Source organism: Hemibagrus wyckioides, linkage group LG23 (genome assembly GCF_019097595.1).
Source record: "Hemibagrus wyckioides isolate EC202008001 linkage group LG23, SWU_Hwy_1.0, whole genome shotgun sequence".
Lineage (NCBI taxonomy): Eukaryota > Metazoa > Chordata > Actinopteri > Siluriformes > Bagridae > Hemibagrus > Hemibagrus wyckioides.
In genome coordinates, this window is record NC_080732.1 from 7414373 (window position 1) to 7441169 (window position 26797).

At 37.1% G+C, this 26797-nt stretch overlaps 1 protein-coding gene across 1 annotated transcript in view; it reads left to right on the forward strand.

The window, feature by feature from the left end:
- sema5a (sema domain, seven thrombospondin repeats (type 1 and type 1-like), transmembrane domain (TM) and short cytoplasmic domain, (semaphorin) 5A) overlaps nucleotides 1-26797 on the forward strand; it is a 209116-nt gene that overhangs the window by 78845 nt on the left and 103474 nt on the right. Inside the window, exons 5-6 of the mRNA XM_058376783.1 lie at nucleotides 8752-8814; nucleotides 14348-14446. Of these exons, the coding sequence (XP_058232766.1) occupies nucleotides 8752-8814; nucleotides 14348-14446 (162 nt within the window). The remainder of the gene's footprint in view (nucleotides 1-8751; nucleotides 8815-14347; nucleotides 14447-26797) is intronic.

Consider the following 26797-nt stretch of genomic DNA (forward strand, 5'->3'; position numbering starts at 1 on the left):
ACTCGGAGCTTTAATAACACCACATTCATATTCATATCAAATACAACTAAATCACCCCAACTCGCTGATCGGACTCCAGTTCTGTTTGCGCACACATTTTAGCAACACAAGTGTTTTTTGTTTTTTTGTTTTTTGTAATTGATCCATAATGGTGATTCTCATACAGTGGTGTGTGTGTGGTTATGTGGGTGTGGCGGAATTATTATTAATGTTAATAAAGCATTTATGAAACATTCTAAAAAATTTATTAAACATAAAAAAGGCTTAAGAGTCAGGATTTGGTTTTCTTTTTTTACATACTGACACGCTGAAAAAAAGCCTGCTGAATTTACTTATTTCAAACGTCTACATCATTTCCTCTTGAATGAATTGAATAACTTTTCCACAATTACTTATCATTCTTCCCATATGATTTGAGCGGGCATTTTCAAAGCCTTGAATAAAATCAGTCACTGAGTTCACACCTGAGCTTTTCAGAATTGTATAAACAATGTAAAATGATGAGCATTCAATTCATATTATTTCTTATAGAGAGTGATTGATGTAGTTTATATTCATGCATGAATTCAAAAGTCTCATGTCATAGTTAACCATGCCATGTTATTGCTCTTCATTAGATTATGATTAGTGCAAGCCTTAACTTATCATTAGTTCATATTAATTCAGATATTAGTGCTGATTTTATATAGACAGCTCATGTTGCTTGCTAACAAGTTACTACTATAGAGCAAGATCTCCTCCTGGGGGTGGGACATAAAATATTATCTAGAGAGCATTTAATTGGAAAAATCACAAAAGTAGCACCAGAATTTCTTGTTTAAAAAACTAGAATGTCTGCAAAATTATTAATATTATTATTATTTTTTTTTTTTTTTGCCAAATGTTAATATCCATGAAGCTAAGGGACAGGTATACAAAAATAAATAAATAAAATGTTATGAAACATTAATTTATTTTTCAGGAACACTTTAATAACAAAGCCACTGTGAAATGTTTCTGCATGCTGAGAGAAGGTGATGAAAATGATAAACCCTAATGTGGTTCATCACAGTTTCCTCCTTTCGTAGTGTGTATATATATATATAAATATATATATATAAAGTCATCGTTAATGTTTGATGGTTTTATTGTATCAGCTGGAGGTTTTGTAAGCCTCAATAAATATGATCTCATTATTTGATTAATGAGACTATTTCCTGACTTTCTTTTTATGTAAAACAATCACACAGGCAGCATTGTGCATGTTCTAATTTCTGAATTAGCGTGAGATAGGGGTAGCGCTGAGGACTTTACGTTCTATACTTCCACTTTCACATTCAGAATAAATGGCAGAATCTCAGCCCTAGATTGGATTTCATTAATTTCCCCTCTGCAATTAGCTGCTGCCGGTGAAAACGATTACTTGCGCTAATTAACTTTAGCGAAGTCCTGAGGCCAGTTAATTCAATTACTTCCAATAAAAGGTTTCGGATGTTCAGGCTGGACCATGAACTCTCCCATAGCAATCATTTCAACTCTCTCCCTGTTTAGAGGAAGAGTCTCGGCTCACCAAGTTAAAAGGATCTCCCGCTAGCAACCTGCTAGGAAGGACGAAATATTCAAGAATGTTATAAACATATGACTGTGAAAAATGGAATTGCTTTCATGAGGTGGACACACACACACACACACACAAACAAGGACAGACTGATTGATGCATAGGTAGACAGACAAGCAGGCTGACATAGATAGATAGATGGATAGATAGATAGATAGACAGATAGATAGATAGATAGATAGATAGATAGATAGATAGATAGATAGATAGATAGATAGATAGATAGATAGATGGACGGACGGACGGACGGACGGACGGACGGACGGACAGACAGACAGATAGATAGATAGATAGATAGAGACAGACATATATTGTAGATAGATAGATAGATAGATAGATAGATAGATAGATAGATAGATAGATAGATAGATAGATAGATAGATAGATAGATAGAGACAGACATATATTGTAGATAGATAGATAGATAGATAGATAGATAGAGACAGACATATATTGTAGATAGATAGATAGATAGATAGATAGATAGATAGATAGATAGATAGATAGATAGATAGATAGATAGATAGATAGATAAATAGGCCAACATATTTTATTTTTTCTCTCCTTTCCTCTGAGTCTTATCACTTCACTTACAGCTTCACACAGCAGGCAACAGAGGTGAAAAGACACATTCACACACATTCAAACATACACACACAGACACACACACACACACACTGTGCTCTGTTTTCTGACAGCTCGCCAACACACATTCCAGCCTCAGCAGCCTATTTCAGGACACTCGTCTTTACAAATAAGCTGCACATCAGCAGAACGGCTCAGCATGCACACACCACGCAGGTCTGACACTGAGGGCAATTGTGTGTGTGTGTGTGTGTGTCGGAATAAATCATCTGTATATTTGACCTAGGGCAGTAAATACTTAAGCAAAAATCACTTGAAAATGGAATAAAACAGATTAAGTGTAATTAGTGATACTATTATCCTGACAAATGAGATAATAGCAAGCTTTTAGTAATGACAACAGGAATAGCCATTATACATTACTGAGTCCTTGTCTTCTTTATTAATGATGTAATAAATCATGCACTTAAATCATTAATGATCCCTGACCACTGTTTATTCTTTCAGGCAATTTTATAACAGATAAACGTTCAAAAAACAAATATATTTCAGCAAAGCAAATGACTTCATTATGTTATGATTCCGGTTAAGCAACTCTGAAATTCCTGGAATTCACGGATTCTTCATTTGCATTTACGTAGGCATTTACATAACATTCCCCAAAAAGAACCACAGTGGCATGTCTGTCCAAATAAATATATGAAAAGGATTTATAAAAGGTCACAATCAGGGGCGAGGGAACAGTCAGTCCATTCTGTGCAATAAACAGTAATTTATTATTTCTGTCAAAAAATTCATGCCTCCACTCAGTCTGGACATATCAACAATATCTGAGAGGGAAGAATGTCTGTAACTGGGAGAGAGAGAGAGAGAGAGAGAGAGAGACACAAGGGGAAAAACAATGGAATTATAACTGAACACTTTCAGTACAGAGTATTGCACATGTCTTGGTATGAATAATGTAGTGTTGAATGTTTTTACTTGTTTATTTCCTTGTCTTGAATACACTATATGCCCAAAATCATGACAACTGACCAACACACCAATATATGGGTCTTTCCTAAACTGTACCCACAAAGTCGGAAGCACACAATTGTATAAAATATCTTTGTATATAGCATTTTCCTTTACTGGACCTGAAACTGGTTCCAGCATGACAGTGCCCCAGTGTACAAAACAAACTTCATTAGAACAAGATTTGCCAAAGTTGAAGTTTCCTGCACAGATCCCTGACCTCAACCACACTGCAGTCTACACTGTGTGCCAGGCTCTTCAAGCAACATCAGTGTCAGACCTCATTAATGCTTTTGTGGCTCAGTGATCCCACAGCCTAGTAAAATCCCAGGCTCAGGAGTGGGGCTTAATATATCAGAAATTTCTCAAAACATTGTGATATATTATTATAGAATAGTATATGAGAAAGTTATTATATTGTCAGAAATGATGCCGATGCTCATACTTTGCTCATAATTGCCCAAAAGGTCTTGATTTACACTGTTCCACTTGACTGTATACAGATGTAGAAAGTAAATTATTTAAAATGGCATCTCTCTAGTGCCACACAGATGAGTCTGGTCCCTCTCAAGGTTTTTTTTTTTTTCTTATATTGTCTCAGGGAGGTTTTCCTTGCCACCATTGCCTCTGGCTTTAAAATGATAAAATTCTTTAATACTTATTTTGAATCATTATAGATGTTGTGTCAATGGTGTTAATGGTGTCTGTCCACATTACCCAGAGTACAACACAAACTAAAAAGCAAATATGGACTCAGCACTAACCACATTTCAGGTTTCAGGTCATTTCAGGTTCCCGATCTTACTGATCACACACTCCTGTTCACAATTACAGCCCACTAGATATAACAGTCTTATTGCTTTTGATCTGGTTTCCATGTATTGGGGTGGTTGATGTATAACAGCACATCAAGTTCCTCTTCTGGCAGCCCGAGAACAAGAATCTGAGGCTAAAGTGGGCACAGGCTGACCAAAACAATTCAGCGACCTGATGTGGTCTTCCGCTGTTCTGCTGCAGATCATCCATCTCCAGGATTAAAGTGTTGTGTGTCCTGAGATGCTATTTGAGTTACCATAGCCTTGTCAACTCAAACCAGCATGACTTCTGAACTCTCTCCTCTCTAGAACTGCCACCCCATGGATGGATGGATGGATGGATGGATGGATGGATGGAGAGATAGATGCAGCACAGTCGTGGAAAAACATCCTAATATTTTCATGCTAGTCGGAATTCTAACATGCAAATTTTTGAATTCAGTAGGTGTTTTTGTCAGGCTGTCAGCTTAAATACTTGGAAGCTGAAAAGGCATTACATAACGCTTTAATTTATTCTCGCGTTCTGACTCTCAATCTGAGTGTTTTATAGTTCAGAGGAGAGGAGGAGCAAAATCTCATCTGTACTGCAAACTGTAAAACACTCCGAATGAAGAGAATGCATTAAAGAAGAGACTGGTGCTTTCAGCTGCTCGCAGCAGGCATCAACCATTCAGTGTTGCACAGTAGTGTGACTAAGTCAGTGTTTAGCATTCACACCAGTATGAAAATATCAGTCCATGGGAGGAAAAAGAATTCAAAAAGTGATCTCCTTATTATCTTTCCTAGACAGCAGTAGATTAACTGGAAATAAAAGGAGGACGTCCGTATAGGTTTTCCCGTCGCTCACTGCTTTTTCTCCTCAGACAAAGATGCCGATAAGCTCCCATACGATGCCTTTTGAGATTTATTAGACATCTCAACACAACAGCCACACACTGTGTTCAGATCTGCTGAGATGATAATGTGTCAAGTTCATGTAAATAAATTACTGCAAGCATACTAATGTATATTTGGAGAGAGATACAGGATTCATTTTGCTAGAGTATGTTTTTCACATGCTAGTCCCAAACAAATGGTTTATTAGCCGGTCTTTTTTTCTTCCTTCTTCTGGAACAGGAAGACGCAGTGATGTGTTGAAGTGCTTGACTGATTTACACAACAGCCAGTAGTGCTTCAGATATTCTACACCCCCATTAATGTAAACAAACCTGACAGCAGCTTAGGAAGATACTTAAGTATGGGGAACATCAATTAACAAGAGCCACATACTTACACTTACTGAGGGGGAAAATATCCCTGGTGGTGTATAACCACAGAATAGAGTATTTGCCGTGTCTGAGGTAGCAACATAATCCAGCAAGTCTGTAAAAAAAAAATCCTCAAACTAGTGTCTGCCATACATTCCTTCTTCTTCAAAATGAATGAATTCCATCCATTGTTTCCTCAACCAAATGGGGGTTGGAAAAGTGACTAGCTTGCGGGAAGACACAGCTGAAAATATACTAAAAAAAATTGTTTGCTGCTAATGAGCTACTGCTACGGCTAACAAGCTACAACTGTAGAGCAGAACCCAAACCTGGTTGCAGGGGATGAATGGTTAATTGGACAGAAAGATTTGTGAAAGTGAATCACTGAACATTTAGGTTTTTTTTATTTTTTTATTATTATTTAATGTGTATATTAGCCTTTGTAAGCATGCTAGCATTTAAAGTACACCATGTGCCCAATATTCTGCATAGCAACTATTATTGAACTTGTAGATGTAGTAATGCTTGAGGTAAATAGCCACGTGTACTTATTTCTCCTTAATAATAAGTTATTTTTTATTATGTTTTCATGTGAGCATGTATTAGTGAAGTATTCACCTTGTAACCAAGAGATAATGTCAAGCAGAGCTTTTCTCTCTGTTGTGTTTCCTAAAATCCTTTTTGTCTCATCCTATTTCTCCTACGGAATATTGTGTGGCATGGATACCGTAATGAAACCCAAGTCAGAATCCTCATTAAATCTCCTGAGATATCAAAGAGAATCCTTAAAGCAAAGACGTTTTCCTCTGGAAGGCTACTCCTATTAAAAAGTATAGAGCAGGAAAACATTATCTTGTGTCTGTTAATGGCAGAATGTAAAAATAGAAAATTCAGCACAACATTTCCTTTCTCAGTTATTGTGGGACATGTGGCTAAGTGACAGGACTTGGCTCTCATAAAGATCCATTATTGAAATTATTCTAGAGATGATGTGCTAATGCGGTGTACTGCTTTATATAAGGTTAGCATCTAGCTCTAGTGCTTGCTTATCAAACAATCAGGCTATGAGCAGATTAAAGTGGTTCTTAGCTGTTGTAAGTAACTTTTCTGCCTTAAGGATAATGTAGCTGATAGCTGCAGATAGCCTTATTGACCTGTTGCTGTTATCGACTTTTCATGCTAGTCACAGTTAGTTAATACTGAATGAGAAACTCAATAAACTTTACTACTTATCCATAAATCTACATTACTACTATGAAGCCATTATGGTTTAGGTCATACACCATATACATAAACTGTTACACGTGCACACTCTGGAGCTGGAGCTTAGTCTCTGTGAAAGCCAGATTAGGCTCATGATTAGTATTTATTTTTAAGTCAAGTGTTCCAAGTCTGTACTCATACCATGTCTCTTCCAAACAGCAATCACAGTGAAAGGAAAAGATGAGCTTTTTCAATCAAACCAAACAAAGCTTATGTTTCTCATGTATATAGTTTATATAAATTGTACTTTGATTAGAGAATAATTGCTTTAGTCAATTTACTTCTAGTTTCTCCTCCTAAGACCTTTAAAAAAAAAAGACTGAGAAAGGAAACCAGCTTATTTCTGATTATTACGCTTCTTATCATATTTCATGTGAGCCTGCTCCTATGTTATGTTATGGCAATTTTATGGATGTGCCAGTTAAGCAGGATTTAAGTAAATTAGCCCCAGCGATTTGAAATGTAGGGTCATTTCACTTTTTGACACAATTGTCTTCTATATTGTGTGAATCTACAGTCTGGGCTAGAAAGAAATCAGCCCCAGTCACTATAATACCATTCTACATGGTATAATACCATGTAGTTTTAATTACCACTGTTCATTCTTGATTAAAATAAGTTAACAAATTTATCTGTAACTGCAAATGAGAAGATGTGGATGCCAAAAATAAATAAATAAATAAATAAATAAATTTTGGTGTATTTTTTTTTTTTTTTTATAAAAGAGAGAGGGTGAGGATAGCCCTGCTAGCGGTTAGGAGTTTGTCTCATTAACTTTCATTTTTAGCCAGATTGCTCCTTCAAGATTGAGAACTCTATTTATCTAGTAGTAATTTTTATAAAATGTAAGTGACATCAATCTTCCTCTCTACAGCTGACCTGGAAAGCTTTTTGCTTAATGTTAGCATTAGTGCTTGAAATTTGCCCTCTCACCAAGTTCATTAATGCTTCATCAATCGATAACCATCAAGAGTGATTTAGAATAACACTGAGCTTCATTTGTCTTTTAGATGCCATGACATAGTAGGTGGTCCATTATCATAATGTAACCAAATGAGACTTGGACATTCAGTGTGTTTACTTCTACAGGAGGCTGAATGGTGGTATGAGCGAAGTTCCTCTTAACGTTTCTTCTTCTTGTCATCTCAGGGAGATTTTCCTGTCCATTACTGCATCTTGCGTTCTCGTGAGGGATCTAAATGTCCATCAGGATTTCTGTAAAGCTGCTTTGGGGATGATGTATAGTGTGGACTGACTTAAACACTTGGGGAGCATCTCAATCAGCTCTCTTGTTCCCTAGGTTATGAATCAGTCTGTAATATATAAAAGTGACACTAATGACTTGATTCTAATTTCCTCACCAGTCATTGCAAAAACCCAAACATATCAAATATTAAACGTTTACGTTATATACATGTGTTAGCTTAATCAACATGCCTTGCTGTCATGGTGCCTCAAGCAGGATTGTAGGCTAGCTGGTGTTTTTTATAATCATTAAACACCAAAAAGTCATTTAAACAAACCATATAAAGAACGTCAAATAAAGATAACGATAATAAAGATAATATTTTAGTACACTGCAAAGATTTTGTGAATGAGACTTTTCTCTTTTTACCAGAGAATTTGTGCTTGTTTTGTTGTGCCCATGTTCAGCATTGAATTTCTTTGTCAATGTTTAGAATTTTAAAAATTAATTTTTACCTCACTTACTAGGGGCAATATAAAAATTCGAGAAAAATAAGCCAATTTTCTTTTTTTATGATTATCTTCAAAATAAATTAGATATCAAACACATTTCTGCCCCAAGCACCTGCTCATAAGTATCTACAATTTGAAGGTGTTACCTTCATTTAATAAACTTTTGTGTAAAGTTTTAAGAACAGAGGTAAAAACAGTTCACACTGAAAGCCAACACTGAATACATTTATATCAGACATGCAGCGATAAACGAATTCAGTTGTTTATACTGTTTGAAAATGTCTGATAAGATGATTTTCATTCCGGTGCAGAAAGGAATGCCAGTGTACCGGACAAAAAGGGTTAAAATGGCCGAGTCTGTGATCAGTGCTCTGAAAACTGAACTAATGAGCGGACAGAGACGCAGTCTTGGTCAGTCTCGCTAGTCACTGATTCAGTGTTTCTGCATCAGCGCATTGTAATTTTTCTCATGTATTTGCTGCCCCTGCTGGTGTTGGTTTTAGTGTGTTGATGAATGTGTTTTTCTCTACAGGAGGCAGAGTGGCATTGTGATGAGTTCACCAAAGGCGCCTGTTTCAGCCGAGGGAAATCAGAGGTGAGTGTTTCCTCTTGACTCTAGTGCCATTGTACATAATTAAGGTTGGGAAAATTGAGGTTCTCGAGTTGCATAACAGTCTCTGCCCTGGGTCAATTAGTAGGAATTTAGCCAATCATGGATGTCTGCCTGTCTATGTAAACAAAAAAGAGTTGTTACTTGCTTTTCTCCAAGTTCATTCAGCTATCCGTGATTAATACTACATCAACACTTTTCCTGACATTAGGAAGACCAGATTACTATACTGAATAATCGTACATAACGTGTTAAGCATTAAGCTGGAATCTGACACTTGAATCGGGTCTCAATATATTTCGGAAATTTCCGAACCACTTTCCGAAGCCAGCCTTCTAGTCTAACTTCTTTGTAAGCCTCTGTATGAAATTAACCACAGATGCACTTCAGTTCTTTGTTTTTCCATTTGAGAAAATCCTTAAAGATTTCGAGCAAAAGTCTACAACAGGGTTTTGTTCTGTTGAGCAATTACGGACCTCTAAAGAGTTCCATCATGAAGCTTTAACTGGAATTTAGAATTTAAGCCAGTTTATAGCTTATTTTAGACGAATCATGAAAAATAAACCCCTGTTTAAGTTTTGCTGTCCAACTGAATTGGTTTACATTTTCATATATTTATTTAGAAGAAAAAGAAGTATATACATTACAGCAAAATTCTGTTACAGCAAAAAACTTTTCCTGCGCCTGGCTCTTCTTGTGGTCAGTGACCTGTATCACTGACCAGAAGGCAACAGTTCGAAGAGAGAGTGGGCTGGGTGTGAGCAGTCCATTGTGATTTTCTTAGCCCTTTTCCTCACTCTAGAGGTGTAAAGGTTGGGCAGGGGGGCACCAATAATGCTCTCAGCAGTCTGTTGTAGCCTCTTGATGTCTGATTTGGTAGGTGAACCAAACCAGACAGTTATGGATGTACAATTTTTATGGATGTATAATATGATACATGATGATAACAAAGTTACAATATGATCCATCCAATTTTTTTGTACTGCTTATCTTAAGCAGGGTTGCAAGGAGCCTGGAGCCTATCCCAGGTGATTTGGTACACAACCTGGACAGGGTGCCAACCCACTGCTGGGCACCGTCATACACACACAAAAACACACACACACATTCACACACTGTGCAAAATTGAAAGCATGTCTTTGGACTGGGGAGAAAACTGGAAAATCCAGAGGAAATCCCGATGGACAAGGAAAAATAGGCAGATGCTGCACAAACAGGGTGGAATTGAGCCCCCAACCCTGGAGGTGCAAGGCAAAAGTGCGAAGCCATCTTGCTCCTCTTTATGCTTATGATAATATGATGATTGTTTTTTTGTTGTTGGTGATTTTTAACATCTGTTACATTGCATTTTAGAAGTGAAGTCTAGGTCCATTACATGTCTCAATTTCATCTTTTTTTAAAAATAAATCCCTTATCAAGAAAATAAACCCTTAATTCCCTTCATTTTTCAGTGTATCAGTGAAATGAATGTTAACCTCCAGTTTAAGACTCCCATACCCCCACACCGTACTCTCTAGGCAGTTGGAGTGTTCAACTGTGACGTGTTTTCAGTGGCTGACTAGATCAGAACAAATCCCAGAAGCACATTCATGGTTTAAATGATTTCCTTTCTTAAATCTCTTCCTATTTGCAGTGCAAATATGAACTCCTCACACACTAAGCCATGCTAAGCTATGTCAGTTTAACTTTCCTGTCCTGTGCACTTCTCTGCAATGGTCTGTCCTTTTGCCCCGTTATCTGTTCTAACATAAACAATTCTGGTGGAAATAGACACCCAACAGCCTTTCCCAGGCTCTGGACTCCTTCTATATTTATACTTTCGGGCCATTTTAATAGGAACACGGGTCAATAAATTCCCCAGTCAACCAATCACGGGGCAGGAGTGCAATACATAAAATCATAACTGCATAACTGAGCAGATGTTGATTAAGAGAATGCTCAGTTAATGCTCAGATCAAATATCTGAATGGGAAAAATGTGATGCCGGTTGCAGTATGAGCTGAGTGTTAAAGAAACTGCTGATCTCCTGAGATTTTCATGCACAACAGTCTCTACAGTTTACACAGAATGGTGTGAAAAGCAAGAAATACAACAACAAAAAAATCCACTTAACACCCTTACAGTGCAGAATGTTGTAAAAGATGTACACTGACATATTTGGCTGATGTTCTTGTACTTACTGTCTGTTCTAAAACAGGGTGTTAAACATGTAGCCTGTGAGTCAGCACCAGCCTTGTAAAGGCTCTAAATCCAGTCCCACAAAGTCAATTCTGAAATGTTCTAAATGAAAATCTTGCAAACTGTAATTGAGGTTTGAGAAAAAAAGAGTTTTTTTTTTTCCCCACTTGACTAGGGACCAAATTACAGCAATGAACTTACGGCCATAAAATTAAATACTGGTGAAATGTTCTAATGACGTTTAATTAATTTTATTAGCAAGCTAACAATTTGGCATTGGAACCATAACTCTTTCCAAAAGAATTAATTTAGTTTCATTTACACAAGTTAAAGGAATTATTGGTGTGCTATTGGCCACTAAAATGATTGCAGTTTGTCTGTCCCTTTAGCTGAAATGACACTGACACCCTTGCTTTTAAATAATCTTATTCACCCTTGCGCTAGCCTTATTTCATAAGCTGCAGGCTAGTCAGCAAGCCCATGACAGCATGATAGTTTTATTTTATTTACTGGGATGAGTTCATTTACTCAACTAAATGGAATCATTGTAGTATTTATGAAGTTCTTATTATATTTGGCCTTGCATTGCTTAGGCGATTGTCTTACTTGTTTATTGCTAATTATATAGCATAATTATATACCTGCTATTATAGTGTCCTTGTGCAACATATTTGTTTACGAACTCATTATGCCTTGCCTACTGTAAATCTAATGAGAGTAGTTAATATGTAACAGTTTATTCATACTAAAGAATTATGCTATATGTAATCTCTTGAACTGTTTTAACCCTTTACGTTCTACTAAACGAACCGATTTTATGGTTCGTCTTAATTGAAATGACTTCTTCAGTGTATGAACTTGCCTCGACCTCCAGGGCTTCCAGTGTATTTTAGTCAGTCTCCTGTGGCTTTAGTGGTTCAAGAAGCAGTTAAAGGCCTATAATAAGGGCAGTGCTGACCAACATATGATTGTCATTCAGAATTACAAGCTAAGTCACCTTTCCCTGAGTGCTGGTGGTTATGAGTTGCAGTTTGCATGGAATTGTTTTCCATCCTGCCGCTATATCAGCTGAAAGGACTAAGATTAGAAGGAAAGACTTTGGCTTAATCAGTTCATGCCCTGCCAAGTGTGTGACAGTGATCGTTTTATGTTACAAACAGAACACACACACACACACACACCCTTTAAAAAAAGAAGAAAAAAAACTCATAAAATGCGAATTTTACGAGTAATTGTCCGCATCTGTTTCCCTCAGGGCCATCTCATGAAGAGGAAAAGAAGCTTTGATTGATATTAATGCAGTTCAGTCCGCTCCATTTGTTTGTAATGCGCACAGCCGTATCTGCTATATTATTCCACGAAGTGTAGCGCTTTCTCACTGTTTTTTCCCCTCTTTCCTTTTCATAAACATGTCTCAATGTGATGAGTCGAGAACATTAAATCTTCCTTTATTTACACACAGAGAGGAGCATTGCCTCTTGGCCAAATTATGTTAGCGAAAATAAAAAGGAAAAAATGTCTTTTTTTGAAGAGTAGGCTTAAGTTAAAAGATCATGATGCAGACCCTCGCAGAAACCCCTCAAGCCCTGAAGAAACGAAACACTAAATTAACCCCCTGAAAAGGAGATCTAAGTCACTGGGAAAAGCAAGATGTATGAATTGTAAGCGTCTAAAGCACAGAATGGAGGTAGAATAGTCTAATATCAGCGAAGTTTGAAAACTCCAAAAAGGTTCAACAGGTTCAGCTTGAATACTTCAAATTTATTCAGACTAATCTGTTTCCATAGATATACATACCAGAGGCATCAGCAACACGAAGCCAGCTCTTCAGTATTAAGTACCCCCCACAGATAAGATCATCTTTTTCTCTTCACTAAAATATAATGCCTTTTTCCATTTAAATACATTTCATTTATCTTGCACCTCCAGGACTGTGTGTGTGTGTGTGTGTGGAGTTTACATGCTTTCCCTGTGCTTCTGGGGTTTGCTCTCAGTACTCCAGTTTTTTCCCCAGTCCATAAACATGCATTGTTTATGGTATTAATTGATTGGCATTTCTAATGTGTGTGTCCTGTGCCTCCTGTGTCTCCTGGGTATGTGTCCTGTGTCTCCTGGGGCAGTGGTAGCTCAAATGGTTAAGGGTATGGATTGTTGTTTAGATGGTTGAGATTCAAGCCTCAGCACCGCCAAGCTGCCACTGCTGGGCAACTGAGCAAGGCCCTTAACCCTCTCTGCTCCAGAGGTACTGCATCATAGCTGCCCCTGAGCTCTGACCCCAACTTCCTCACCTAAGATATGCAAAGAAATGTGTTCCGCTGTGCTGTATTGTATATGTTGTAATAATAATGACTTCTTCTTCCTGGTATTGACTCTAGTTTCCATGGGACCTGTATAGTATAAGTGGTACAGAAAATGGATAGACGGATGGAGAAAAAGTGAAAGCGTTTATTTTTATGATCGAAGTTCAACATGCAAAACCACAGCATAACATCTGTCCACAGAAGCTTTTTAGAATTTTGTACAATGTAACAAGGGGCGACTTTTAAATGAATTTTTCATGACGTTTTTATAATGAAATATAAATACACTGACTGAGCTACAGGTTTTATGATTTTATGTTCATTTTAATGGAGCAATACCCCATGTAATAAATGTAGCGTCTCGGAAACAGGGGCACACATTTTTATCTCGAATGCCAACAGCCTAAAAAGTACCATAATTTACGGGCAGTGATCTGAAATGGTGTTTAAGGAATTAAAAAGAAAATGGGGAAGCCAGTGAAGAATATACTGTAGACACAATGACAATAACAATTTATATCGGCTAAAAAAATAAGTTATCATGACATCTGTTTTTAAGGAATCTCTGTATAATCACTGGAGATTTACAGTATGTGCAGTTATTTGCATTTTTAGTGATTTTTATGCATTGACCTTGTTACGCATTAAAAGGTCATGTGAGAAAGAAAGGGAAATAAAGTTGAGGTCTGACACAACTTGCATATTGGGTGAAGCAGATAAACATGGCAACCCTTGGAATTTTTGTTATATCAACCTAATAAGGAAATATATTTTACTCTAAGTAAATGAATCTGCCATCTGTTTATTTTAGCTACTATTATATAGAAGCTGTGAAAAATGGTTCGGAGATTCTTCTGATGAAAAAAATGTAATGCTCCATCAACAACAGATGGAATTGTTTAAAAGCGTCATTGTCAACTGTACACTTGACGTGAATGTGATTAGTAATATGATTCGTTTATTTGATTATCATATGTCCATCACTGCTCTTTCTAACCAGGTTTGTTCACTGATGATTTTGTTTTTATTTCTTTTCACAGGAAGAATGTCAGAATTACATCCGTGTCCTTCTGGTGAATGGAGACAGGCTTTTCACTTGTGGCACAAATGCCTTCACTCCAATTTGTACCAATCGCACAGTAAGCAAAATGCTCCTATTTTTCCCCCAACTCAATTACATTCGACACAAGCACACGCTCTGGGTTGTCAGCTTACTTCCTCGTCTAACCATTCTCAAAGAAAAGAAAAATGAACAGCCTGTTAGCTGCAGTCTCATCTAAATAAGCAGACCTAATCGATAGAAATCAAAATTAGTTTCTCATTTATTTTAAAGCCTAATGGTCTAAAGTGCTCCTTTGCAAAGGCTACCATTGTAAAATAATCTGTGTTATTTTCTGTAGTCTAGTTTTAAATACGACAACAAAACAACAGAAATGCTATATTTAATCATCACCAAAACACAATAAATGCCAAATTCTCTTAAAACTGAATGTTGACTAAACATATTTGCTCACATTACTCACAAGTAAAAACACTTTTCTGTGAGTTTCTATGCAAAATGCACGATTTTGCATTTTTTCTATCCAAAATCTCTAGAGAATTAAACCTTGTGCCTGAACGCTTTATCTACATAATGAGCTTCACGCCAGCTCCTAACAGTGAAAAAACAAGGGACACTTCAAAACCTTTGTGCTTTTATTATGCAGGCGTATGTAGAGCTATTGGATGTTTCAGTGGTATTCAGATCGTCTTTTGACAGTGAGCTTGAACTTAAAGTGACAAGAGATGCTACTGCTGCACTGCATCACAGTAAGCATTAAATTACAAATAAAAGATGGACAGACTAGCAATATATATAGACACAATGGAACGTCGGCCTACGAATGCTCTCCTTTACAAATTTTCAGCTTATGAATTGAAATTTTGCAAGAAATTTGCATCGGCATACGAAGCATTTTCGGCATACGAAGAACTGAACTAAGTTGCGGTAGCCATTCAAAACATGTTTTAGTCAGTGGAAAGCCAAGCAAAGACAACCGGAGCGAGTTTACAAATTTTATGAATTTTTTTCAGTCAGTGAAAGCTGTTTCAAAATAGTCAACCTACGATACCAACGTTGCCTTCAGCATGCGTTCAAAAGCTAGATGATTTTTCGCGAGCGTTTTTTTGTTGACAGATTGGTGCCGTGGGTGGTCTGTTTTATTTTTAGCCCAAGATTGGTGGCACGACTTCCTGTGACGACCCTTGACATGGAATGGTTGACTTGGGTCAGTTCTTTGTAAGCAGCCATACAGTTTACATACGCTTCATATTGGTAATATTTTTGGAAGGCTGGAACGGATTATCTGCATTTACATTATTTCCTATAGGAAAATCAATTCCGCAATACAATTTTTTTTATCCTCTGTACTACAAATGAACTTCTCTGTGTCACGGCCACCCAAATGTAGCGTATATCCTTTCTGAAGTCTTGGATTTGACAGAGCTGAATTGAAGTGACGTACAAAGATTCTGTGTACAGACGTCACACATTGTTCATCCTCCTGTCCGTCCGCTTTCATGCATATCACATGGTGATGTGGGAATCCTGAGCTTTCAGTAACAAGATTACCCATAAATCCACTCTGCCAAAAGTGACAGCTTATTTGCCATGAAGATTCTCTTCCCCTCATTGGATGTTTAAGGAGGTGGCAGATTTTTTTATTCCGTTTAAAAGGTGGAAATACCTAGTGTGCCAACAGGATAATAATAAAAAAAAGAAACAAAAGAGGAAAAAAAACCTAATTTTATACAACAGTGATATAAAAACAGAGCTGTCTGAGTCTGAGCCATGGATTTCAGTCTAATATGCACTAGAGCTGGGTAAGAATTGCAAATAAAATGCACAGAAGGCTTTGGGTTACAACATATGGCTACCTCAGACATGGCTGTGTACAGTAGTATTTGGATAAGCCCTGATTTCACAGTTATAGTCTCATTTTGGTGCTCAGCACCTACCCACTGCATGTCTGCACTAACTGCTCATGTACAGTAGTGTGAATGTTTCAGACACATGATTTTCTCAATCTGTGTTCCAATATTTTCAAGCATGTTAGATTTTCATGCCAATGAACCACATAGTGGTAGGTGCTCAAAGCTCTTGGTTGCTGTTTGGAAAGTTAGGGATTCAAGCCACAGCACCTCCAAGCTGCCAATGTTGGGTCCTTGAGCAAGGCCCTAAAAAATCAACAAATTTGAGCCACTTACTCTGTCATGTCTTTTGAACTTAACCCTTAATAGTGACATCACCATGGAAACCATGTGTAACATATAACTTCTTTTACAATGGGAACCTCTCACCATGGTAACAGAAGCGCGTCTAATTTTGCTATTTATTAGAATTTTAAGTATAATGTACACTATTTGGCTAAAGGGAGTTGGACACCAAATCATGACATCAATACTCATACTGCTACCACAAAGTTGTAAGCACATAACTGTGCAGAACGTCTTCGCATTACAATTTTCATTCGCTAGAACTCAGAAGTCTGAAGCTGTTCTATGAGCCAAGGTTGGAGTGAAGGAACTCAAGTGATCTGCACAGAGCCCTGACCTCAACCCCACTAGACACCTTTGGAATGAACTGGAATGTGGACAGCGTGCCAAGTCTCTTCGTTCAATATCAGTGCCTGACCTCACTAATGCTCTTGTGGCTGAATGAACACAAATCCCAATAGCCAAGCTCCATAATCTAGCCTTTACAGACAAGTTCAGCTTTTCATAGCCGCGAAAACGGGATTAAATCTGGAATGAGATGTTCTACAAGCACATATTTGTGAGATGGTCAGGTGTCCACAATCCTTTGGTGATATAGTGTTTGTTTCCTCTGAGCGTCTCTGAAATTAGCAATATTATGTGTTTTACATCTAGCATCATAGCGTGTCTTAGCGATCTCAGGTCAACAAAAATCTGTTATTAAGTCAGGTGTTATGTCAAGGTGACCTTATAATTGTTTATAGAATATAAACAACTGTAGCCTATTGGAATAAACCCTCAAAAAGGTCAGCTGTCATTAAAGGGTTACATAATATTAAAACTTCCCCTGGTTAAAGTTATTTCAAAGAATTCATGTAAAAAAACCTTTTATATCTTGCTTTATGTGAATATCTGCTATGACACTAGTATACAGTAGGCGAAAAGCAGTACGCCAAAGCAGTATGTCTGAATGCTGAGGCTTATCATGCAGTATTTCTGCTTCACAATGATAGAGGAGTCGACATGGAAGGATCGAAAAGTCGCTATGATCGTTTGGCCTCTATAAGCCAATTATCCCTGTGGTAACTTTTCTGACACTTCCTGCTTAAAACCCAAAAAGCCAAAAGGATCTTCAGGCCTCGCTTTCACAGTCTGTATTCATACTGAAAAATCAAGATCAAGCTCTTCTGCGCTATAGGATGTTTCTGACTTCAGTAAAATGTAATATCTAAGCAATGTCTTAGTATTCATAAAACATTAGAAAAGAAATAACCAGAAGATCTACTGCTTCCTCCTCAGTTCTGCAGTATGGAGCCAGTGAACACTGTACTAACCCATAATGCAACAGGACTGGCATGGAAGAGCTTTCAGATTCAAAAATGATGATTAAATAATTAAACCGCACTTGTATAACAATGCTTCAGTAAACTGTTAACTTATTGAAGGTTAAAACCAAAACAACAACAGCATAATTTGCATTTATTACGGCGTTGCAGGTCCGGTGATGCCAACATGACGGTGGTATTATCTCTATCAAGTCTAGTATTGTATTTATGCTTCACATATGCACTCTTAAAAGTCATAGTTCCTAAAATGGTTGTATCACTTGCTTCATATACAGAACCCCAGAGTACTTTTGTAGGTTACTCTAAAATAAACCTAGTGGGGTACTTTAAATCCAAGATCTGATGGTTCATTTTAAAATCATTTAGAGGCTCTTTATTATTATTATTATTATTATTATTATTATTATTATTATTATTATTATTATTATATACAGATTAAGACAAGGAAATGCAGCAAATTCAGACACAATCCAAATTTAATTCATTAGTAATTAAAAATTTTAGTTTTAATTATTTCATTACATTTTCTAAACTGTTTTATAAAACTTTTATACAATCTGTAATTCATAAGCATGTTTTTCATAAACATCTCACAGTGTTGTCTACATGTAGATAAAATTCCAAATGGTAATGGCATTGATTTCGCCTTACACAAGTACAGAACCACAGGGTTCTATATAGAACCCCAAGGAACCTCTTTTTTTAAAAAAAAAAAAAAAAAGTCTATACTGATCAGTACGTACTGTTTCAGTAGATGAGCAGTAGAAACTGAACTGACGCACGATCAGTGTTTCATTTCAGGATTAATTAGATTGCCTGTTATTTAATAAACGGACGTTCGGCGTCTTCATTCCTCCTGCGCTTTGTGTATTCAGAAGCTGTCCTTGTGAATTATGAATACTTTTGTGAGTCTTTATGATGCGGCTCATTGTAGCACAGTCACCACTGCCGGACTACGAGCCGTATCATTGAGCTTTATCTAGTCTCTCGCTTAAAACTCTCTTAATATATCTTATGGTGAACAGAGACACTTTTTCATCCCCAGAACAAATGTACACTAAGCACACTAATACGCTGGCTTGTACATCATCATCATGTTGTAAAATGCATAGTTTAAAAAAAAAGTATAGTATCTGAGCTGTGGACTCTCAAGGCCTTTATTTCTCGAACACACTGGCTATTCAAAAACTCTGTCCTTGCGGAGTATGAAAAGTTCACTCTCTCCTGTGTGCCCTGCCGACGTGATCGGTGAATCGGATTCTTTTTAAAGAAAAGCCGCTCAATGTAGCCTAAACACAGCTGCCCGAGTGTGAAGCGTATCTTTCAGCTCCTGCTCTTAATATGCATTACAGCAGTTGTGTTGTATCCGCAAGGGATGCCAGACGCTAGTTTTGTGAAGGTGTTCCATCAAAAATGAAAGCCCTCTTTTCGTTTTTCTCACCCATCCTGCGAAGACATGCAAACGACACTTCCTGTAGCCAAACGTACAAACTCACTCCAGGCTTTCCTGGCAAATAAATTAGCTCTAAGGAAGCTGAAGGGAGCTGAAAGACATCCAGGCCTTCCGCAAGCCAGGATTTGAGATAATCCCTCCTTTACACCGATCACACAGGGCGAGTGTTGTGGCCATCAGCTGCTTGGGAGATAAACACATCCGAGTGAGGCGACACAGAATACGAGCTTCCTGTAGGACAGATTTATAAAGTGTTTATCTAAAGGACAGCAGTTGCACTAGCTAAACCGAATGGAATTTAGAGGTCGGATTCATTTACAAGAAATTTGCCTCGTTCACACCGAGACAGATATTTTAATGAGCAAAAAGAAATGAGAGTTGAAGACAGAATAAGAATACGGAACAGAAATAAAAAAGGGAAAAAAATAGGATAAGGCTTAATTTAAAGCTGTCTATGATATATATGATGAAAAACATAAACAAGTGAATTATTTTATCGCCTCAAGTCTGATATAAAATCAGTCAGGACACAGCAGTCTGAGAGCAGAAATGGGTTTGAAGTTGAAAAGACAATACATTTTTTTAAAAAAAATCTATGAATATATTGCAGAAATATTGAAATGAAAAACTATATATTCTTCAAAGCCGTCTATTTTCGTATTAGTCATTAAGCACCACTGTGCAGTGTGACATGGTTTTTTGGTAAAAAGACTTGATAACATTGAGCACTTGATGCATGTTAGATTAACTCTATTAGCATGTGATTTGAAAACATGCATCAACGCTAAGGAAAAGACTCATGAAATATTTCACACTTTTTACATGGTCAATACGAAATTGTTCAACATTTTGAATATTAAATATAATTTTTTTGTTGTAGAATTTTTTGAATTAATTTAGAATTAAATCTGTTTATTTTCCCCCAAATAATCCCAGATTTCCAGTGTGGCCTCACACCACTGGAGTGTACACAATGTCCACTTTACCCTTTATAGGACTCATTTAAGTCTCACATACACAGTACCAGGAATGATGTAGTCTTGTTTCAACACTCGACTGTCCGTCCTTTCATTTGTTTGTTACCTGCTTTGTGTTTCTGTGTATTTCTTAAGCATATTGGACACTAGGTGACTGGACAATTCTCAGAATTGTTGTATTGCTCACACTACACTACTTTTTTTCCACTGACGAGCTGGTGTTTTAAGAACACAGTAGTGTACACAGTAATATCAACTGGATAGCTCCCTGTCAAAACGTGTCCATTCCTCATGAATCCATGAAAAGAGCAGGTCTGTTTGCACTGTTTAATATGGAAACATGAAAGAAAAAGAGAAATAAGAGAACAATGTGATTGAGGAGACATGCAAGGATGATCTGTTCTGCAAAGAGAACTGGAGGTTCAGTGAAACGTAATGTAAAGAATTCAAGAAACTATTTATATAAGGCTAAAATTGAATGTAATATTAACAACAGCAATAGCTGCCATGGTGTCAAGTCACATTTACCATGACAACAAGCGCCTTTCTCTCATGTTTTGTGTTCCGGTGCGATCATGTAACTGCTTTAATATCTGATTATTACCCTGCTCTTTTGTTGTAGTGTTGTGAAATCTCATCACGTCTTTGTATCACTATGTCCAGGCCTTCTTTTATGTATATATATCTTTGTACTTCTTGATTTTGCCTCTTCCCTGATGTTCTGATTATGAATTGTATTTCATTTCCCACCTCCGCTAACAGTGTTTACTGAACTGCCAATAGTAATTACTTTGAGTGTCATCACTTGCAAGTCTAAGGCTAAGTAACTATGGCACATGAAATAATCCACACAGATTCTTATTTCTGTTCCTCATCATTATATGACTTCTCTCAGCTACAGGCTTCTAGTTGGTCTTCCTGCATTTTCTATTAGGTCCTTAAAACTTATCCGGAATGCTTTGAACTTGTCATCAGTCTTCTTAAGGTCACCTATGTAAGTCCACTGCTGCACTGACTTCACTGGCTTCTTGTAGCTGCTGTATTAGATTTAATTTCCTCATGCCTGCCTGTAAAGGCAAAAGTGGAGCAGCTTCCCTGTACCTGATAGCAATGGTGAAATCCCAAACAAATCCCATAACTGAACATGCATGCAGCTGTCTGAACAAGTGCTGAATTACTAATTAAGCATTTAAATAAAAATACTCAGAAACATGATTCAAGCCATAAATACATGAAAATATGTCATGGTTTTGACTTATTAACGTTGTGACACTAATCCCATTGAGTCTTGAATCTGATTGGTCAGAAAATGTTGCTTCATTTTCTATAAGAGCTGACAGTTTTGCTGGCTTTATACACGTGTATACGAAGGCATCCTGGATTCTCCGTAACATGACAAGCAAATTGTTTGGAGATTAGAGAAATAGAAATCTTCACTACATGCTCTTATTGGAAAACAATCATCTTGTTATTGGAAAATCACATAGAACTGCAAGCATTTCTGTGTAAGTTTTATCCAGTTTGATAGCCATACACTACAGTAAACGAACTGAAAAACTGAAAATGTACCAGAACAAAAACACTGTAAGTCATGCTGCAAATGGAACTAGAAGCCGTTCTCGTATTGTATTATAAATGTGTTGTTCGAGTCTTAACACATATTAAGATAAGTTCATGTGAAGATGGGCCTCAGATAAAGTGTTGCCTGCAAAAAATACTGTTTTGGCAGTATCTTCCGAGTGCATTATGTACTTTAAGAAAACAGCCTGAGATTTTATTGTAGAATCGGAAAAGCCATTAGCCTGCAATTTTGCTCATAATAGCAAAGAGTTGCCTATAAAATGTGTAGACGCTAGCATTTATGCTCTGATTGATTCTGTTTTATTTTGAGCTGTAATTGAATTTCTTTAGTTAGACAGAGCGCGTCCTAAATTATTCTGACAAGTTTCTCAGTTTCTATTTAATACAGACCAATTGCATTATCGGGTCTGCCAGCGCTGGTTATGTTATTTATTTCCAAATACAGGGAACATATTTGTGTCTCCAGTTTGTCCTTTTGTGAAAGCTAAAAATCGTGCTTCTATAAGCCAAATGTGATTAATAATGACTTTTCCAGCAGTCCAAATGAATACAATGTGTAGCTGGAGCCCAGTGGCCAGAAATTAAATTAATTTTTTTTATGGATACAGCAAGAAACTTCAGAATGATTTTTTTTCATGTTTTGTGTATGTTTGTTAGTCATTTGCACTTAATGGCCACAAATATCAAATACGTTTCATAGCGGCTTCTTCTTTTCTCAATAAATGTCACCAGTGTGTGTGTGTGTGTGTGTGTGGACCATGACTGCCAAGTAGCGAGATAAGAATGTTGACACTGGCTACACCTCAGATACATAAATTATTTCAATTATGCACAAGTCAGTGCTCCTAAATTCTTTTGGTCTGCCCTAATCTGAGGTTATTAGGGATGAGGTAGGGCTATTGATATAAGAAAAGTACAGCGTAAGGGGAAAGGTGGAACCCTAGGATAATAATGTTCCAACAATAGCATGTCCCTTTAATTATTCTCCTGGGTTTTTTCCATGCTGCTCTCTAGCTTACAAATAAAAAAAAGATTTAACTAAAGCTTGTCTACTGCAGCATGAGGGTTTTATATTATTTACATGTGAAACAAACTAACAGACTAGATAGATAGATAGATAGATAGATAGATAGATAGATAGATAGATAGATAGATAGATAGATAGATAGATAGATCTGTCTCTGCTGTTCTGGTATTAAGACAATAGGCTTGTCCTGCCTTAAAAAAAATAAAAATAATAAACCTAAAGACCCTCCTTCCAGTACAAATTCAGGTATCTTCTCTTCCCCAAATAAAATACCCTCCAGAGAAAGCTCTACTCCCTCAGTCCTCATTTTTCTCGACCCGTCAGCTGCCTTTGACATTGTGAATCACCAGATCCTTATCTCCATTCCTGCTGCCTTAGGAATCGGGATCCATAGTCAGACCTAGCTTTTAGCTTTTCATTATATCTACAGGATCGATCGTTGTGTTTGTTCGAGAGAAATTCTGTTTCATCACTTCACCAGCTGCATCACTGGAGATCCACAGGGCTCAGATCATGGTTCTGCAGTTTTTCGTCTTATACATTTAATCACTGGGCTCAGGAATCAGATTACATGGATTCTCTTAAAACGGCTACATTGATGAAACACAGCATTTGGGTTTGTTTTTTTTCACTATCCTCCCAAGCAAAATACAGTATCAGACTTCTAATTCTAATTTTATTTGTCACATACACAACCATCCAAAGTACAACATGCAGTTGCTTTATTGACTGTCTGTGTCATAAAAATAGAATCAATAAGAATAGAAAAACAATAAAGAATAAAATATACTAAGAAAAGTTTCAAAAAATCTAGAAAAAACAGAAGTGATTTAATCTATGCTGAGAATTTCTCTATATTGGGTCACTTAAACACCATTGGATATCTAATAATCAGTTGATAAATTATTTTTAAAAAAGACAAATGAGGAGGCTAATCCTTCCCTTAATCTACTAAACAGACAAACAGGAGCCATGTAAACGTGTGTGTCTGATTAATTTCACTATCAAGAATCCTAGCATGCCATCTGCTCATGTGTCTTTGAGTTATGATGAGCTCCTTGTCCAAAAAATATCATTAACACTTTATTTCTTGTGCAGTTACTGTTACTGTGCAGTTAAAATTTAAATAAATAAATAAATAAATAAATAAATGTAACCTGCAATTTATAAAATGTGTAGACTCTAGCATTTATGCTCTAATTGTTTCTGTTTTATTTTGAGAATAGAAAAAGTATCAAATAAAGAATAAATATATACGACGAATAGAATTTTAATAAAAATTCAATAATATGAAAAAAAAAAAATTAAAAAAAAAAAACAGAGCCTCCATTAAACATTGAAGCTTGTCCAGCAAATTGTGTTGAAATATAAAATCCTGTGCCCGGAATTTGAGTCGATATCATGCAGAAAAATACAGACCCACCACCGCTTGTGCTTAACTCCTGAATTTTTGAATTTCTGGTCATTGTTTATGTCAGGAGTTACGTTTAAGACCTAGGGTTAAATTTTTTACATTTTAATGTAAATCGTCACTGGTACACAGAACTCTGAATACACCTCAGCGTCAGGTGGCATCAATGTCATATGGATATGTGGCATCAGAAGAGTCTGAAAAACTGAACACAGGTTTATATAGTTCACGAGAAGTTTAATAAAGGCTAGTTTTCTTTTCTGGTTTTGCCCACGGCTTGTCCATGTAGACTCCAGATTATCGAGCTAGCCTTGATAACCCTGTCCACCAGTGTTTTGATCATTAGCTGATGTGCTAGTGTTAAATTGGTCCTAATAAACATGCTTTGCAGCTCCGGCACCTTCTTCCAAACTGAACATTACTCTCACAAACTGCTAAAACGGGGCTGCATTTTGTAGTTGTATTATTAGTTGTATTAAAACAAATCATTATAATTGAAGAATTCAGACTGGGTTAATCAGGGTTATTAGAGATGAGGTAGGACTACTGATATAATTAAAGTGTATTGTAAAAGGGGAAAAAGTATAGTCATTATACTGATGGATAATTTGTGCATTTTATTGTTTTTTTTTAACAACCAGAGCATCTTTGAACATGGGACCTTGTTCTGCAGTGTTGTACAAATATTAATAATGGTGAGTAGATAGTGGTACTACTAGCAGGTAGTGATAGTGTTACTGGTAGCAGGTACCTAGTAATGGTACTGGCAACTAGTTGTGATAGTGGTAGCTGGTAGTGTTAGCTAATAAATATAGTAAGTATGTGGTAGTGGTAGCTTGTAGTAGTATTTGGTAGTGTTAGCATGTAGTTGTAGGTGGCAGTGGTAGCAGGTAGTTGTAGGTGGCAGTAGTAGCAGGTAGTTGTAGGTGGCAGTGGTAGCAGGTAGCAGTAGTTGGTATATGTAGTGGTTGCAGATATTAGTAGTGGTAGTAGGCATTAGTAGTTAGTAGTGGTAGTTGGTAGTGATAGTTGGTAGTGGTAGCAGGTAGTTGTAGGTGTCAGTAGTAGCAGGTAGTTGTAGGTGGCAGTAGTAGCAGGTAGTTGTAGGTGGCAGTGGTAGCAGGTAGCAGTAGTTGGTATATGTAGTGGTTGCAGATATTAGTAGTGGGTAGTGGTAGTAGGCATTAGTAGTTAGTAGTGGTAGTTGGTAGTGATAGTTGGTAGTGGTAGCAGGTAGTTGTAGTTGGTAGTGGTAGTGGTAGCAGGTAGCAGTAGTTGGTATATGTAGTGGTTGCACATATTAGTAGTGGGTAGTGGTAGCAGGCATTACTAGTGAGTAGTGGTAGTGGTAGCAGGTAGTAGTAGTTGGTAATGGTCGTCATAGCAGGTAGTAGTAGTAGTTGGTAGTGGTAGCAGATAATTGTAGTTGGTAGTGGCAGCAAGTAGTAGTAGTTGGTATAGGTAGTGGTTGCAGGTATTAGTAGTGGTAGTGGTAGCAGGTAGTAGTAGTTGGTAATGGTCGTCATAGCAGGTAGTAGTAGTAGTTGGTAGTGGTAGCTGGTAGTAGTAGTTGGTAATGGTCGTCATAGCAGGTAGTAGTAGTAGTTGGTAGTGGTAGCAGATAATTGTAGTTGGTAGTGGCAGCAAGTAGTAGTAGTTGGTATAGGTAGTGGTTGCAGGTATTAGTAGTGGTAGTGGTAGCTGGTAGTAGTAGTTGGTAATGGTCGTCATAGCAGTTAGTAGTAGTAGTTGGTAGTGGTAGCAGATAATTGTAGTTGGTAGTGGCAGCAAGTAGTAGTAGTTGGTATAGGTAGTGGTTGCAGGTATTAGTAGTGGTAGTGGTAGCTGGTAGTAGTAGTTGGTAATGGTCGTCATAGCAGTTAGTAGTAGTAGTTGGTAGTGGTAGCAGATAATTGTAGTTGGTAGTGGCAGCAAGTAGTAGTAGTTGGTATAGGTAGTGGTTGCAGGTATTAGTAGTGGTAGTGGTAGCAGGTAGTAGTAGCTGTAAGTGGTAGCAGATAGCAATAGTTGGTAGTGGAATTGACAGAAGGTAGATTTAGTTGGTAGTGACAGAAGGTAGTTGTAATTGGTAGTGGTAGTAGTAGCAGGTACTGGTAGTGTAGTGGTAGCAGTATTTAAGCCGTTGAGCTACTGATTGGAAGATTGTGAGTTCAGATTCCTGCACTTACCCCTCAACTTCTCATCTGTATAAATGAGATTAATGTAAGTTGCTCTGGATAAGGACATATGTCAAATGCTATAAATGTAAACATTTTCTACTGTCACAAATTCATCTTCTTGCTGGTCATTTAATAACTACACTTGTTTGATGTTTTGTACTGATGGTTTCAAAAGCTGAATACACAGAATGGACTCATAGTCTGTATGGCAACTATACCCTGTTACTCAGTTTTAAATCCATATAAACAGTTTAGTTTGAATCTGCAATAAGAACGAATTT